This window comes from Vipera ursinii (genome assembly GCF_947247035.1).
Source record: "Vipera ursinii genome assembly, chromosome: 6".
Taxonomy (NCBI): domain Eukaryota; kingdom Metazoa; phylum Chordata; class Lepidosauria; order Squamata; family Viperidae; genus Vipera; species Vipera ursinii.
In genome coordinates this window covers 82,603,562-82,620,070 of record NC_139515.1, presented here as the reverse complement: position 1 = coordinate 82,620,070, position 16,509 = coordinate 82,603,562, and the positions used below count along the sequence as shown (strand labels likewise).

Sequence of the window (16,509 nt, the reverse complement as noted above, 5' to 3'; positions counted from 1 at the left end):
TATCTTCCAACCCCTGCTCCATGGACCAGTACCCGGCTGCAGCATGCCAGCAACCGGTCCACACAAAGCCCCATCCGCGAGATGCAGGCAGTACAGAAAACCACACCCCCTTTGGTCTGTGGAAAAACCTCTCTCCACAGAACTGGTCCCTGGTACTCAAAAGGTTTGGGACCTCTGCTCTTGAGGGCATCAAGAGGGTATCAAAATATTTAAATAACTCCTGCAAATTTCAGGAGCCGAAATTTGATTCACGTTGCCAGGATAAAAACACCAAGTCGGGGTTTGTGGTTTGGAGGTTTGTAAAGTACCTCCCTAAAAGAGATCATTCTTCTGGCCTTCAGCTGATAATCTTAGCTGAGAAAGAGAGACAATGTCTCTTTTATTGTCCCTCCACCATCTTCTTGAGAACATTCTGGTTGATGGCAACCAAAACCTTCCTGCCTTCTGCTATGGCCTTATACCTTTAGTGTGTAGTCTTCCAGTGTCATTTATCTGTTTACATTGCAAGCATAGCGCTATGCAGATGGATGTGGATGAGACGAATTACATTTTCCCCTGTGCTTATACAACATCTCCTTCATTGTCTTGGCTGATAAAGAATTAACAGGACATAAAGATGTCTTGGAATTAGGGGACAAACAAGGAAGGAACTTTGGGGGAAAAGAGAGTGGGGCTCATTTTCAGATAATTTGATGTAATAAGCAGCCAAATGATTTTTGCTTTGGCGAAAATCCTCCCCTGTTTTTAAGCTGAGGTAGAGGTGATATAGGTAGTACCCACAAACCTATAGCCAAGTCATTTTTTCCAGATTACTAATGCAGAATGTATTCGTGTCCAGTTTGCTAAGGTAGGTAGGCACCTGGTTGCGTGCATGTTACGTCTTCCTTGGATCTCAATCTTGCAAGATCAATATCTTTATTGCTGCGAATGAACGCTGAGGTGTTTGTTTAAAGATGGAAATGTATATGTCAGAATCCTGGCTGACTTTTCCTGAAGACAATACCCGCCCTCTTTTCCAGGAGATGTCGATTGTGCCAAGTCTCTACCGCCTTGACAAGGCGTCCCTTCAGAATGCTTCATTTTGGCTTCCAACGGGGAGGGTGTTTCTGCTCAGAAGGCTTAAATAGGATTTCCAACCTTAAAAAATGTCATCTGATTACCACCTATCTCTCAGAATCTCTCTTCTTCCGAAGATCAGATCTTCAGGACGGCAGAAAATGACGGTATGTAGGAATGTAGGATGTATGTAGGAGGCTCAGCCAATCTCAATGTATACATGTTGTACTTTGATAATAAAGGTTCATTCATAATAGTTATTTCTTCATGGTTCCTAGATGATCAAGTATGTATTAACTTGTGAAACATCAGGTCTTTCCCCCTAGTGGCTTTTATGAATCATGGTCATTGCAATCCAGAGAATATAGTCAGCAGTCTAACGAGAGATTTGCAAAGTCTAACATACAAAAAAAATGCAATTCAGAATTCTGCAAGAGTTACTTTTAAATATTATTGCCTATATCTTGGTCAAAGACTAAGCTGGATTTTAACATGAGGTCTTTTATATCTCTGTTTGAAAATGTGCACTTTTAAGTAGGAGGAAAGCTATGAAAGTCGAGATGAAGGGCATAACTGGATGAAATTTTTAGCGTGAAGTATTGTGCTCAAATATCTAGTTCATCTAGAATTAATCATTGCCTGGATCAGCCATATGGCTAGATTCTGAAACAGCAAAAATTGTTCTCATTTCAAGAAACAAGAAGCTTTTCTCTCTCTCTCTCTCTCTCTCTCTCTCTCTCCCTCCCTCCCTCCCTCCCTCCCTCCCTCTCTCTCTCTCATTGGAAATCTATGTTAATTAAACTTTGCACTCTTTAAAGTTTCCCCTGAGTAGAAAAATCATTTTCTTAAAACTGTGTGTTATTTTTGATTCAGTATTTGTTCCAAGAGAACCCACTTATATATGTACGATATGTCTAGGTGTGTGTGGATGTGTGTGTGTGTACAGGTAGTCCTTGACTTAACAACCAAAACTGCCCCCATAATTTATATTGCTAATCAAGACTATTATGTGAATTTTGCCTCATTTGATGACCTTTCATGCCGCCGTTGTTAAGTGAATCACCTTCAGTTGTTAAGTTAGCAACGCGGTTGCCAAGTGAATCTGGCTTCCCCATTGACTTTGCTGGTGAGAAGGTCACAAAAGATTTTCTGTGACCCCTGGACGCTGCAACTGTCCTAAGTACATGACAGTTTCCAAGCATCCCAGTTTTAATCACGTGACCATGCAACAGTCGTATGAAAAATGGTCATAAGTTATTTTTTTCAATACCATTATAACTTTGAATGCTCACTAAATGAATGGTTGTAACTCAAGGGCTACCAAACACATATAGACATCACATAAAAAATAGAGAGAGAGAGGGAGAGAGAACATGTTTTAATCAAAATGAAGCAACTCCATAATCTGAGCTGTATTTGTTAGAAGTAAGCCCATTATGTTTAGTAAGGTTGTTTCCAGGCACAAAAATGTAGCCAAAACACCTTTGAGATAGGCACATAGCATAAAGATAGCTAAATTTTGCCTGGTCCATACACAGATGCTACTTTCCAAATAAATATTTATTTTCAAATAAATATGCCTGAGGTTAGAATGTGTGTTATAAAAAGGTAAAGGTAAAAGTTCCCCCGCACATGCGTGCTAGTCGTTTCTGACTCTAGGGGCTGGTGCTCATCTCCGTTTCAAAGCCGAAGAGCCAGCGCTTGTCTGAGGACGTCTCCATGGTCATGTGGCCGGTGTGACTAGATGCCAAAGGCGCACGGAACACTTCCCACCATAGTGGTCCCTATTTTTCTGTTTGCATTTTTACGTGCTTTCGAACTGCTAGGTTGGCAGAAGCTGGGACGAGTAACAGGCGCTCACTCTGCTACGCGGCACTCGGGATTCGACCCGCCAAACTGCCGACCTTCTGATCGACAAGCTCAGCGTCCTAACCCACTGAGCCACCGCATCCCTATATGTGTGTTATACTGTCATTCAATTAATGCAAATTAATTATTCAATTATGAAACACAATCTCAAATGCATTTGCTCAGAAGCTTCATTATAGTTGGTGGATTTTAGGTACAAACAAATGTGTTTAAGATTATCATGTTAATAATTAGTTCTTTTCTGAGTCTGGCTGTGCTTCAAGAGGAATTTTGCTCCAAGATCATGATTGCGATAACTGTGCTTCGGTATAATAACTTGTAGGACCTTCCGTAGGAAATTATTTCACCATTTCTTGCAAAATGCATTGTAAGATTAGAGCTAAAATATTTATTCTGGAAAGTGAACACCGGTGTTTTTATCTTCCACTTTATGCCCTTATCACAAAAAGTCTCTCTCTGCCAAGAATGGACCATCAGCGCTCTTGATATCCTTTCAGCCATGATTGCTAGAAGTAATTTCAGCCAAGAAAAAACATAACTGTGAGTTGGGTTGTGAGAGCTCAAATCTTGCATATCTAGAGAATGCCAAACTGCAGAAGAATGTTGTCCTGGCGAACAGAATGGAAACTAGTTTATTTGAATCCCAGAAATGCTAATATAGACTGTAATGAGCCTGTCAAGAGCCAAACTCAAGTTAGTACGATAACTATGCTGGTCTACCCTGCAGAGAAAAGAAGGGAAGATGGTTTGCCATAGAGAGTTATGGAGATGCTCTCAGAGGAACTACAGGCAATACAGGTAGTCCTTGGCTTACGACCACAATTGACCAAATTTTTACGACCAAAATTTCTGTTGCTAAATGAGACAGTGGCTAAGTGAGTTTTGCCACAGTTGTAAAAGTGAGTCACTGCAGCTGCTAAGTTGCTGAGTGAATCCGGCTTCCCTTTTGCTTTGCTTATCAGAAGGTCACAAAAGGGGATCACATGACCCCGGGACACTGCAAGCATCATAAATATGATCCAGTTGTCAAGCATCTGAATTTTGATCACCTGATCATGGGGATGTTGCAATGGTCGTAAGCGTGAAAAACGGTCATAAGTCACTTTTCCCTGTACCATTGTAATTTCGAATGGTCACTAAATGGTTATAACTGGAGGACTATCTGTACTCTGAAACCGTTACACATATAAAATGAGCAGAAGCTTTCCTTAAGTCCTGGATAAGGAGGCAATATTAGGAAGAAATGTAGGCCTGTTTCGCCCTGATTCATTGGGGTATAACAGGCAGGGGGGGGGGGGAAAGCTCAGTCAGGCTTGGCAGTTCTAGTCTCCTAGCTTTATGAAAGCTGCTTCTTTATCTGGACAATCTTGAAGGACTGAATAAGACTCTTTTAAGGCCCATAAACTCTTATCGAGGAGATAAGAGTTATCGCTCATAGGAGCAAAGCATGCCGTAAAAGGCATTCTGAACGTTGAAAAGCTGAACACTTGTTTTCATGCTCAGTAATGGAGAACTTAGCACCATGTTTTCTTTGGCTGTTTTTAGCGACTGCACCAACGGGCGAATGGTCCTTTGACCTTCTACCTTTTGGCATCGTTCATCACTTTTTCCTGGGGTGTTCCTCAGGTAAGGAGAAATTTGTGTTGGTTCGTTGCTTCCCTGTTGTAAACTCTACTTTTGTACAACGCGAATGCTCGGGCAGTTTAACAGAACATAAATGCTATGTTTACAGAGCAAAGAAATGGTGTCTTCCCAGAATGACCAAGTTCAAATACCACTGCTAAGACAATGGCCGGGCTCTCCAATATACCGGATTGCAAGCTAAAGACAAATTGCCCTCTAGTCAAATCCAACTCTAAGTAAATTCATGAGTGCTGGTAACCATACAGAAGTGATTTGCCACTGTCTTCTACCAGGAAGGTTTTTTTGTTTTTTTTTGTTTTAACTTCCTAGACTTGTCTACAATCCTGGTATTCCTTGGAAGTCTTCCTTTCAAACAGTAGCCAGATCTCACCTTAATTATTTATTATTATTTTTTGCCATCCATCTCCCCCGTAAGGTGACTCTGGGTGGCTGAGTTCCCACCTTAATGAACTGTGTGACTTCAAGTGAAAGTAATTCAGTTGCTGAAACTTGTGTAATATTATCCCTTAGCCTAGGGCAGGGGTGTCAAACTCAATTTCATTGAGGGCCGCATCAGCATTGCGGTTGCCCTCAGGGGGCTGGGTGGGCGTGGCCTACTAGGTGGGCGTGGCTAGAGTGTGTATGGCCTACTGGGTGGGCGTGGCCAGCTCTACATCGTTCGCATCAAGGGTGCCTATGGGGGCCTTGGCAGGAGTGGGACAGATCTGAGGGTCTCTGGCAGAAGGAGGGTCTCTGGGCCAGGGCCAAGGCAGTGGGGGCTGTTCCCTCACTGTTTCCAGGATGGCTTCGCGGGCCACATGAAACCACTTCGTGGGCCGGATCTGGCCCCTGGGCCTTGTGTTTGACATGTCTGGCCTAGGGGTGTCAAACTACCGGCCCACGGGCCGGATGCGTCATGGCAAAACTGCGCTCACCCCATTGCGTGGCAATGGCAAAAAAGTCATGATATGTCACGACATGTCACGTGACATTGTGGGTTTGACACCCCTGCCTTAGCCTTTTAATAAATCTTGTTAAAAGAAAATTCAGGCAATCTTGTTTTCAGCTCCCAAGTCGGCTCCCAAGCCTGACAATATTAAGGTGTAAGTTCTGTTCTTGGACCAGACCACTTCTTAACTTTGTTCTCTAAACAACAAATGTCAGGTCTGCATTCTCTCTTCACACAATTCTTTAGCAAGAATATACTGGATAATAAACATACTGGTAGCTGCATCAAAGGAAGGGAGAGAGAGAGAGGGAGGGAAGGAGGGAGGGAGAGGGAGAGAGAGAGATGGAGGGAGGGAGGAAAGGAGAGAGGGAGAGAGACAGGGAGGGAGGGAGGGAGGGAGAGAAGGGGAGGGAGGGAGGGAGGGAGGGAGAGAGGGTGGGAGGGAGAAGGGGAAAGGGAGTGAGAGGGAGAGAGAGGGAGGGAGGGGGAGAGGGAGGGAGACAGGGAGGGAGGAAGGGAGAGAAGGAGAGGGAGGGAGGGAGAGAGGGTGGGAGGGAGGGAGAGGGGGAGGGAGGGAGAGAGAGGGAGGGAGGGAGAGAAGAAGGGAGGGAGAGAGAGATGCAGGGAGGGAGGAAAGGAGAGAGGAAGAGAGGGAGGGAGGGAGGGAGAGAGGGAGAGAGAAGAAGGGAGAGGGAGAGGCAGGGTGAGAGAGAGAAGGAGGGTGGGAGGGAGAGGGAGGGTGGGAGGGAGAGAGGGGGAGGGAGGCGGAGAGAGAGGGAGAGAGAGGGGGAAGGAGAGACGGAGAGAAGGAGAGAGAGAGGAGGGAGAGAGAGAGAGAGACCATATGGAAGGACAGGGAAACTAAAACCTGAAGCTGAGTCTGTGCACTGATAGAAGCCAGGTTTGTTGGTTATATTCATCATCTGTGTGTTTGTTTTCTCATTTTCATCCAAAGGGTCACTTCCAAAGAAGAAACTGGACTCCTCAGGCTATGCTCTATTTGAAGGGTGCCCGTAAGTCCCAGTGCTAATTTATCTGCAGAAAAGGGGCAAGAAGTGGGGTTTCCTTGCACTTTCAACAACGGTCAAAATGTTGGCAATAAGAATCAAAAGTGTGTTTTGCAGTGACTACTACATTCATCCCAGGTTACAAAGCCCAGTGTACCACCCATAAATGAACATATTATGGCTTAGCACACAGTGTGAACCCATGAATTATGACTTCATTTTCACAACAGGGCCCGCTTCATGCCTTGTTCAACAAGGTTTTCTTGAGCTATCTCGTAAAATTGAAATGCAGGCAGTTCTCATTTAGCTAAACTTGGTTGTTAAGACGACAAATGATTGGTGAAGCTTCAACTGGGCTTATGATATTACCTCAGCTTTCCTTTGCTTTACAGGAAGTCCTTGACTTATGGCCACAATTGGACTGGTAGCTAAGCAATGTAGGCACTAAGCCAGTCCTTACATGACCGCACCTGTGTCATGGTTCCGACAGATGAAACTCTTCAAAAGACCTTCGAGGCATTGTTTACCTTAAAGAATCTTTTATTCGAGAAGCATAATATTGGCACTACATAGTTGAAGCCAAAAACTGAATTCCCCTCCCCTGGGCAGAAAGTAGCAAAGCACAATTCCTTCCTCCAATTAACAGTCATAAATCACATTCCCCAATTAGCTTGAAGCACGGGCTCTCTCCACAGCTCTCCAGCCCGCCAAATCATTATCAACTCTGGCTCAGTAACCTTGAATTCCCACGGCTTAGTTTTTTGTTGTTATGACTAACTGGACTCTCATCCACATCCCCCCTCCCAGTGTCAACCAGCTCTAAAAGCAAAAGAGAAAAATGAATGCATTTCCATCTGTTATCCAAGCAATAACCCGATGTTAGCAGCATTGACGACCTGATTTTTACGACCATTTTTACTATGGTCATTAAGCAAATCACTGGGGGTCATTAAGTCATTAGCATGGCTCTTAAGCAAATGCTCCTTCCAATTGACTTGTTTTGTCAGAGGATGGCTGGGAAGGTGGCAAATTGCAATTGTGTGACTGCAAGACATTGCAACTGTTGTAAATGTGAGCTGATTACCAAGCATAAGATAGCACTTAGCAATAGCACTTAGACTTATATATTGCTTCGCAGTGCTTTTACCACCCTCTCCCAGCGATTTACAGAGGCAGTATATTCCCCCCAACAAGATGGGTCCTGATTTTGCCAATCATGGAAGGCTGAGTCAACCTTGAACTGGTGAGAATTGAACTGCTGGCAGTCGGCTGTGTCAGCCTGCAATACTGCCACGGCTCAAGATCCCGTGATTCTGAGGGTGGTGCGACAGTTGTAACTCTGAGGATAGGCTGTAATTGTGTTCTGTGGTCATTGTAAGTTTAAATTTTCAAAAACGAATGTTGTAAGTTGAGGACTGCCTGCATAGACCGGCAGAGGCCATAAACGCGAAGATTGGTCAAAATGTTACTTTTTCGTCACCATTGCAACTGTGAATGTCCGCTGAATGATTCAGTTACTGAATGAGGACAACCTGTATGTATAACGAAACACAAATGTTGGGCGCAATAGCAATCCATTACTTAATTTATTATTCTAAGAATTGATCCAGTAAATCGAAATCAATGTCAGATATACCTCTAAGGTACTAGACAATTTGAAGCTTGAGGGGGTCCCTGGTGCTCTCTGAACTTGCTTGTTTTCTTGCAAACGTTTCATTACCCAACTGGGTAACATCATCAGTGCTAGTAAGGAGTGCGGTTTGCTGTCAGTTTATATACTGATGTCTTGCTGTCTGGTTGGGTGGGGGCGGTCTTAGGGATTCTTTGGCTGTTGGCTTCTTTGGCAGTTTCTTGATTGGGGTGTTTACTTGACTGTTGGTCTGAAGTTGACCTTGGAGTTAATCTATGCCAGGGGTCTTCAAACCTGGCCCTTTTATGACTTGTTGACTTCAATTCCCAGAATTCCTCAGCCAGGCAAGAGGAATTCTAGGAGTTGAACACAAGTCATAAAAAGAGCCAGGTTTGAAGACCCCTGATCTATGCTGATCTGGGTGCCGATTATTAGTGGAGAGGTGCTGGAGTCTTTTTCTCTTTGGGGCTGGTTGACTGTCTCTTTTGTATACTTTACAGATGTTGTTAATGTCTCTGTGTCTATTGAGGGCTGATTTGTCAGAGTGCCAGGCTTCTAGAAATTCCCTGGCATTTTTGGATTTGAAGCTTCTTCTGATTCAGGGAAGAGGTCAGATGTTGTTGTTAGCTGCGAAGTCGTGTCCGACCCATCGCGACGCTATGGACAACATTCCTCCAGGCCTTCCTGTCCTCTACCATGTTCTGGAGTCCATTTAAGCTCACGCCTACTGCTTCAGATGACCTTTTCATTTTTTGTTTGGTTTCCAGACGGCCGTCGGTTTATCTCAGAGGAGAGCCAGCAAAAGGCCATGTATGACAGGTTGATGCAAGGTAAGAGGGCCCGGGGATGTGGATGACACCTTTATCGAAAAGTGAGCTTCCCCAGCCAAGTCCCAAGGCAGCCTTATTTCATCTGCCTTGGGACTTCAACTCCCAGAATTCCCAGACCAGGCCAAGGAGTCTGAAGCAGGGGAGGGCACTTAATTTTTCCAAGGGGCCACATGAGAAACTGGAACTGTTGGGATGGGCCAAACCATAGGGCTGTGAAGGAGTGTAGGCGCATGCATGCACGCACATACATAAAAAGTTGCTTTCAAAATAAAAGCAATGCAGTTGTACTGCGTGCCTGGCATAGACATATTTACACTTGATGGACATAACACCTCTGATGTTAATCTTGGACTTAATCTATGCTCATTAGATAGCTATGGGGAGGTGTTTTGGTCTTTTTGTTCCTTTTGGGGGCTTGTTGATTATCTCTTTTGCATAGTCCAGGGGTGGGGAACCTTGGCTCTTTTATGACTGGTGGACTTCAACTCCCAGAATTCCTGAGCCAGCCATGCTGAGGGGAAAGGGAGAAGTTTCCATGCTGAGCCATGCTGGCTCAGGAATTCTGGGAGTTGAAGTCCACGAGTCATAAAAGAGCCAAGGTTGCCTACCCCTGAACTAGAACAAGGGTGCTGGTTATTATTATTATTATTATTAGCATATGGCAGGGGTAGGCAACCTTGGCCCTTCTATGACTCGTGGACTTCAACTCCCAAAATTCCTGAGCCAGCCAGATCTATATCTGTCTAGTAAGGGGTGGGGAAACATGGCCCCTTCACAACTTGTGGACTTCAACTCCCAGAATTCCTCAGCCAGCATGGCTCAGCTTGGAAACCTCTCCCTTTCCCCTCAGCATGGCTGGCTCAGGAATTCTGGGAGTTGAAGTCCACCAGTCATAAAAGAGCCACAGTTCCCCACCCCAAGCATAGTCTCTCTCTCTCTCTATTGTTTTATGTCTATGTGTCTGAGTGCCAGGCTTCTAGAAATTTCCTAGTATCTGTGGAGAGTCTCAGTCATCCAGGTCATAGTTGTTTCAAAGGTGCTTTTTCAAAAGGCAACTGGACTGTTTATTTTCCCCGGGAGGAAGACATTTTGTTTCTCATCCAAGAATCTTCGTTGGTTCGAAACTTCATTTTGAAAAAGTACCTTTGAGACAAATTCCCTAGTGCTTGGGGGCTTGATCTAGGTCTAGGATGATCACTGTTTCACAATTGAAACTATGGTTGAGCCTGTCCATATCCAGTTGTGGATACTCCAACATTGGAGGTTTTAAAGAAGAGATTGGAGTAGCATTTGTCTGAAATAGAATAGGGTTTTCTGCTTGAGCCAGGGGTCAGACTAGAAGACCTCCAAGGTCCCTTCCAACTCTGTCCTTCTGTCCTTCTGTTATTCCTATGTTGTGAAATTAAAGAGATTTTTTTTTTTCCTTTGCAGAAACCAGCAGCCAGAATGTGAACCCTTTAACGCTTGCTGAAGCTGCGCTGGTATTTCTTTCCTCCCTGCAGAAGATGCAAAACGAAGGTGAAAGCTCGAAAACTTCCTGTAAATGCAAAAAAAGGGGGGCTTCACTTTAATTTTTGAGGAGCATTTATTAAGCCGATTCGTCTTTCGCATGATTACGATGATTATTTGAATTTCAATACAGTGGCTAAAACCTCTGTAGCCATCCAGTAAAACTATCATTACATTAAAATATCTTTTAAGTTGTGGAATTAGTAGCCGAAATGGGGTTTGGCCCCAGAGGGAAAAAGGAAATTCTTTGTACCTCTGAAGGTATTGGGGGTCACCTGGTATATTTTTATGTTTTTATTGTTTTGAAGTGTTTTTAGTATTTTTAATTTTGTGTGTGTGTGTGTAATTGTAAGCGACTCAGTCACTGACTGAGATGAGTGGCTGTAGCAAATTAATTAATTAATTAATTATATCAAATTTAGTTCTTCAACAGGATGCACTAGGAATCAGTCTTCCACTTACCTAGCACAAAAATGTTCAGTCTGCTTGGGTACATTTGTCCCTACCAGCTGTTTTGAAATGGGGCGTGGTGATTATTTCGTTGACCTGGAAGAATGGAACTTCTCGGGTGACTTTGGATCAATTATTTTCTCCTAGTCCAGATGATCTCCATACAGGTAGTCCTTGACTCACAAGCACAGTTGGGACCAGAATTTTCATTCCTAAGGATAGAACATAGAACAACAGGGTTGGAAGAGACTTTGGAGGTTTTCTAGTCTGACCTGCAGCAGGAGACCTTATACCATTCCAGACAGGAACAACCTGTCTCCAGAAGTGGTGAATGCTCCAACACTGGAAGTTTTTAAGAAGAGTCTGGACAGCCATTTGCCTGAAATGGTATAGGGTTTCCTGCCTGAGCAGGGGGTTGGACAAGATGACCTCCAAGGTCCCTTCCAACTTCTTCTTCTTCTTCTTCTTCTTCTTCTTCTTCTTCTTCTTCTTCTTCTTCTTCTTCTTCTTCTTCTTCTTCTTCTTCTTCTTATTATTATTATTATTATTATTATTATTATTATTATTATTATTATTATTATTATTATTACATATGGTTGCCTAATCTCTTCTTGAAGACCTCTAAATGATGGAGCATCCATAACTTCTGGAGGCAAGCCCTTCCACTGATTAATTCTTCTCACTGTTAGGAAATTCCTCCTTAACTCTAGGTTGCTTCTCTCTTTAATGATCTTCTACCTGTTACTTCGTGTCCTGCCTTCAGGTGCTTTGGAGAATTGGTTGACCTCTTCTTCTCTGTATCAGCCCCTCAACATTGGAAGGCTGCTATGATATCACCCAGTCCTTCTCTTCTTTAGACTAGACCAGGGGTAGGCAAACTTGGCTCTTTTATGACTCATGGACTTCAACTCCCAGAATTCCTGAGCCAGCATGGCTCAGCTTGAAAACCTCTCCCTTTCCCCTCAGCATGGCTGGCTCAGGAATTCTGGGAGTTGAAGTCCACGAGTCATAAAAGAGCCAAGGTTGACTACCCCTGGACTAGACGTTCTCAGTTCCCCCAACCATTCATTATATGGTTTAGCCTCCAGACCCCCCTCATCATCTTTCTTGCTTTTCTCTGTATTTTTTCCAAGGGGTTGTTAACCGAATTGGACCCTATTTCGTGACCTTTTTTGCCACAGTTGTTAACAAATCACTGTAGTTATTAAACGGTTAGGAAATACATGGTTATAAGTTGAGGACTACCTGTACAAGCTGACTTCGAGGGCCTGGAGAAAATGCAAGATTTAAATCTCTGATACATGAAGTTCATGCCTAGATAATCTTGATAATGGGAAGGGGTCCTTTGTGTGCAACCCATCACTGTACCCCTCATAATCACTGTTTTTGTTTCCTTTAGAAGATGAACAAAAGACTCCAGAGACGCCCGGATATTTTGCTGATGGTCTATTAAATTGGTGAAAGATTTCCAACCTTAAATGGGAATTATATGGCGTGAATTTAAAAGGAAAATATATTCTGTTGTACAAGACCATTTTTCTCGTTCATTTTCTCAATTTCCTTCCCTAACAAACCTGAGCTGGTAGCTGGTCAGCATCTTCTCAACATCAATCATTCTGCAGTATCAATACTAAACAATTAAAGTCATTTTTTTCCAGCTCAGCCATATGTTGATATGCCGTTGTTATGTTCAACCTGCATTTTTTTTTTTACTTTCCATTGAGTTTTGCAAATGTATTAAGATCAAAGATGGCATCCTTAGGTGAACAACTCTCTGAAATTGGTAAAAAATATTTTACAAATACTATAAATATAATTGTAAAACTTTTTTTTACCAAAAAAGTACTCCATCATAGGAAATCAGTTCTGGATCACTTCCCACAATTGGTTATTTATCTCTTTCCAGCATAATTCTGGGTACTACACAGTTTTTGAATCCATAATAGATCCAAACCCATTTCATGGCTTCTCCTAATAAATAAATAAATAGATATGAGAGAGTTGCACTATTGCATACAAAGCTACAATCTTTAAGATATTTTGGGATAAGAGAGTGATTCATATACCAGATGAGGTTCTTTAGATATTTCTAGAAAAGTTAACTAGAAATCGTGGAGTTGATGCACAAATGAAAGCCTTTTTAATATTTTTTTAATTGAAAGAAAACATGAAGCTTCTTCTGCACCTCAGCATTTGCACTTTTAATTTAAAAAAAAAGAATAAAATATTCTTTATTGGTCAAGTGTGATTGGGCATACAGGAATTTGCTTCAGTGCATAAGCTCTCAGTGTACATACAAGCAACAAAGTGATAAATCATAAATCATACAACCATAAACCATAAGATACAACCAACAGGTAGGTGATAGTCATAAGATACCACTAGGAGTAGATAATAGGAAAGATGAAAAGGATAATATCTATGGAGATTCAGTCATCCAGGTTCTGGTTGTTCCAGAGGTGGTTTTCCAAAAAGGCAACTGGACTTTGTTTTTCCTTGAAGATGTTCAACTTCTCATCCAAGAAGCTTCCGAACTGAAGAAGCTTCTTGGATGAGAAGCGAAATGTCTTCAAGGAAAGAAGGAAATCCAGTTTCTTTTTGAAAAAGCGCCTTTGAGAGAAGGATAATAGTAATACAGTCCTACTACATGCTTAGATGGTGAGCAAGATCAGGCCTGGTGGCGCAGTGGTTAGAAGGCAGTACTGCAGGCTACTTCTGCTGACTCTTGACTGCCAGCATTTCGACAGTTCAATTCTCACCGGCTCAAAATAGACTCAGCCTTCCATCCTTCCGAGGTTGGAAAATGAGGACCCAGATTGTTGAGGGCAATAGGCTGATCTGTAAACTGCTTAGAGAGGGGTGTAAAGCAGTGTGAAGTGGTATATAAGTCTAAGTGCTATTGCTAAGTGGGAAGGAAGGAAGGAAGGGCTGTGGTTACACAATGGTTAGAATGCAGTACTGCAGGCTAATTCTGCTTGCTGCCAGCAGTTTGATCCTGACCAGCTCAAGGTTGACTCAAGCTTCCATCCTTCTGAGGTCGGTAAAATGAGGAACCAGATTGTTGGGGGAAATACGCTGACAGTAAACTGCTTAGAGAGGGCTGTAAAGCACTATGAAGCGGTATATAAGTCTAAGTCCTATTGCTATTATAGATGTTCTTAGGCATAAGACAGTACTGTGGAAATTATGTCTTTGATAACATGGGAAATTGTGCCTAGTTTTACATTTGAAATTTTAAAAATTTCAAAGTTACGCAAAACAATGGGGTATCACATTTGATGATCCTAGAGCAAGGTGTCTTTCAAGCTAGATGAAATGTGTATTTAAAAGCTATTGGCTCTGATGATAAAGAATTAAGTGATATATAAGCACTTACCCAGAGGGAATTTCAGAGGGTTTAATAGGACTTATTCCTTGACTGTCTGTAGCATTAGCAAAGCTTGAGGTAGTAGGATGGGTGGCATGAGAATTTAATAATAAATTAAAATTTTCTAAAGGTAATGAACTCCAAGTGATTTCTCTGACTCTTTAGAATAACCTGCTTCCCAAATGATTTTTTGAGTTAGTTTAGACAAATCAGAAATGATTTATTGTAGATTTGGAAAAAGTTCAAACTGATCAATTATAATTTTATTTATGCATTTAGTAGATGGCATAGTGTAAATAGATAACAGTAGTAAAAATGTAAAAAAGAGCACATAATATTCTGGTACATGTATGATGGAAATATGTACTCAATTTTGTAAGGTATGAAGAAATCAAGGAGCTAGGTTATAAGTTAAGAGATTACATTTTGAAATATGTTGGTTCATGAAAATGGAACAAGTGTTCTATAAATATCTAGGCCAGGAGTAGGCAACCTTGGCTCTTTTATGACTCGTGGACTTCGACTCCCAGAATTCCTGAGCCAGCATGGCTCAGCATGGAAACCTCTCCCTTTTCCCTCAGCATGGCTGGCTCAGGAATTCTGGGAGTTGAAGTCCACGAGCCATAAAAGAGCCAAGGTTGCCTACCCCTGCTCTAGGCCATTTATCCAATTAAGTGCAGTGTCCGTTAGTTGGAGAAAATCTGCTTTTTCTCTATGAGCTCCCAAATGGCAGCTAGTCACCTGTACAATGCAGTGTCTTGTGAGAAGCACTAGAGTCACATCTAGGGGAGGATACTAATAATTACAATTATTATGGTTTGTCATTTAGTCAGCCAGATGTCTAGACTGGATTTGGCATTTTTGTCCACCTAGCCAGTCGTTCAGGATCTGGGATAGGCAGATGTGCATGTTGGATAGTCAACCTCCCTTTTGCAATTGATTGATGGGAACTTTGTTAAGGCCAAACAAAGGGTTCAAAAGATGCTCCAAAGGTTTTGGGATTGCACACAAGGCACTTGCTACTATTTTTTTTATCAGGTTTTGTCACACAAGTCAGCCAGATGTTTAGACATTGACTTGACTAGACATTTTTGTCCGCCTATTGAATCCTTCCCAAGAACCCAAGATAGGCAGATGTGGATGGTTGATAGAGTTAAAGGCAAGGTCGCAGCTGTTCCAAATGAAGCTGCCTTTCACCATTGACCAGTGATGTTGTTGTCAATGCAGATGGTGTTCAAGTAGAGTTCCAGTTGTTTCGGGATTGCACCCAAGGCGCCTGCTACTATTATCAAATTTATTTGCTCCGGAATGAGGCAAGGCGTTCCATTGATTAATTGTTCTTGCTATCAGGAAATTTCTTCTTAGTTCTAGGTTGGCGCTCTCTCTCCTTGATTAGTTTTCACCCACTGCTTCTTGCTCTGCCTTCAGGTGCTTTGCAGAATAGGTTGAGCCCCTCTCGTTTGGGGCAGCATCTTAAATATTGGAATTGTTATTGATAGCAAGTGGTTATCTGTGGCTGGCTGACATGTGACAAGATACTCAAATGTTTTTGTTACAAAAGGCGGTATGAATTTTGGAAGAAAAGATATGCTGTGTGAGAAAAAAGAAAGGTCTTCTACTTCAACATTTTATAGTTTAAATCTCTTACTAGAACTAGTTTCATTGGGAAGTAGGGTAGATTCTTCAAATATTTTGAAGAAATAGTCCAGAAATGGGAAAGCGTGGGAAAGGAAGGCCGTACAAAATTTAGAAGAAAGCAAATGATTCTTTAAACAGCTTTTGAGGTTGTATGTTTAATATCTGAGTAATTAATATAATCTTTGCTGTAGAGTTATATTTAGCCAGTTGTTTGTCTTCCTTTTACTCCATGTCAAAACAGACTGAATATTGTGCGACCATTTAGTAACTTATCATACTATTGAAATAAATGGATTATGTCTCATATATTTCCCATTGCATTTTTCATTTATGGACGCAAATATATCAAATTGTTTATCTTAATAGTGATGTAAATAGATGTATGAAAGTCTTATTGGGATTATGAGGAAAAATACTGTAAATACCATAAAAATAAATGTTCAAGACTGAGATATTGACTCAGAGGCATTCTTATTATAATACTGTTACAACTGCTTGATAGGATAGTCAACATTTTTCTGGGAAAGATCCTAGATTTTCCTTATCTAAATTGCATCTATTAAATGGTGATGGGGTTTTAA

The 16,509-nt window shown here is 42.0% G+C and overlaps 1 protein-coding gene across 1 annotated transcript; it reads left to right on the top strand.

Annotated features, from left to right (window-relative positions):
- Positions 1 to 1,217: 1,217 nt before the first annotated feature.
- SPX (spexin hormone) lies at positions 1,218 to 12,384 on the top strand (the record flags this gene model as incomplete). The annotated part of the gene is made up of 6 exons (XM_083366568.1): positions 1,218 to 1,223; positions 4,471 to 4,551; positions 6,453 to 6,510; positions 8,902 to 8,964; positions 10,396 to 10,482; positions 12,323 to 12,384. 6 exons carry the CDS (start codon positions 1,218 to 1,220, stop codon positions 12,382 to 12,384), a joined length of 357 nt encoding a protein of 118 aa, XP_083222694.1.
- Between the last annotated feature and the right edge of the window lie 4,125 nt (positions 12,385 to 16,509).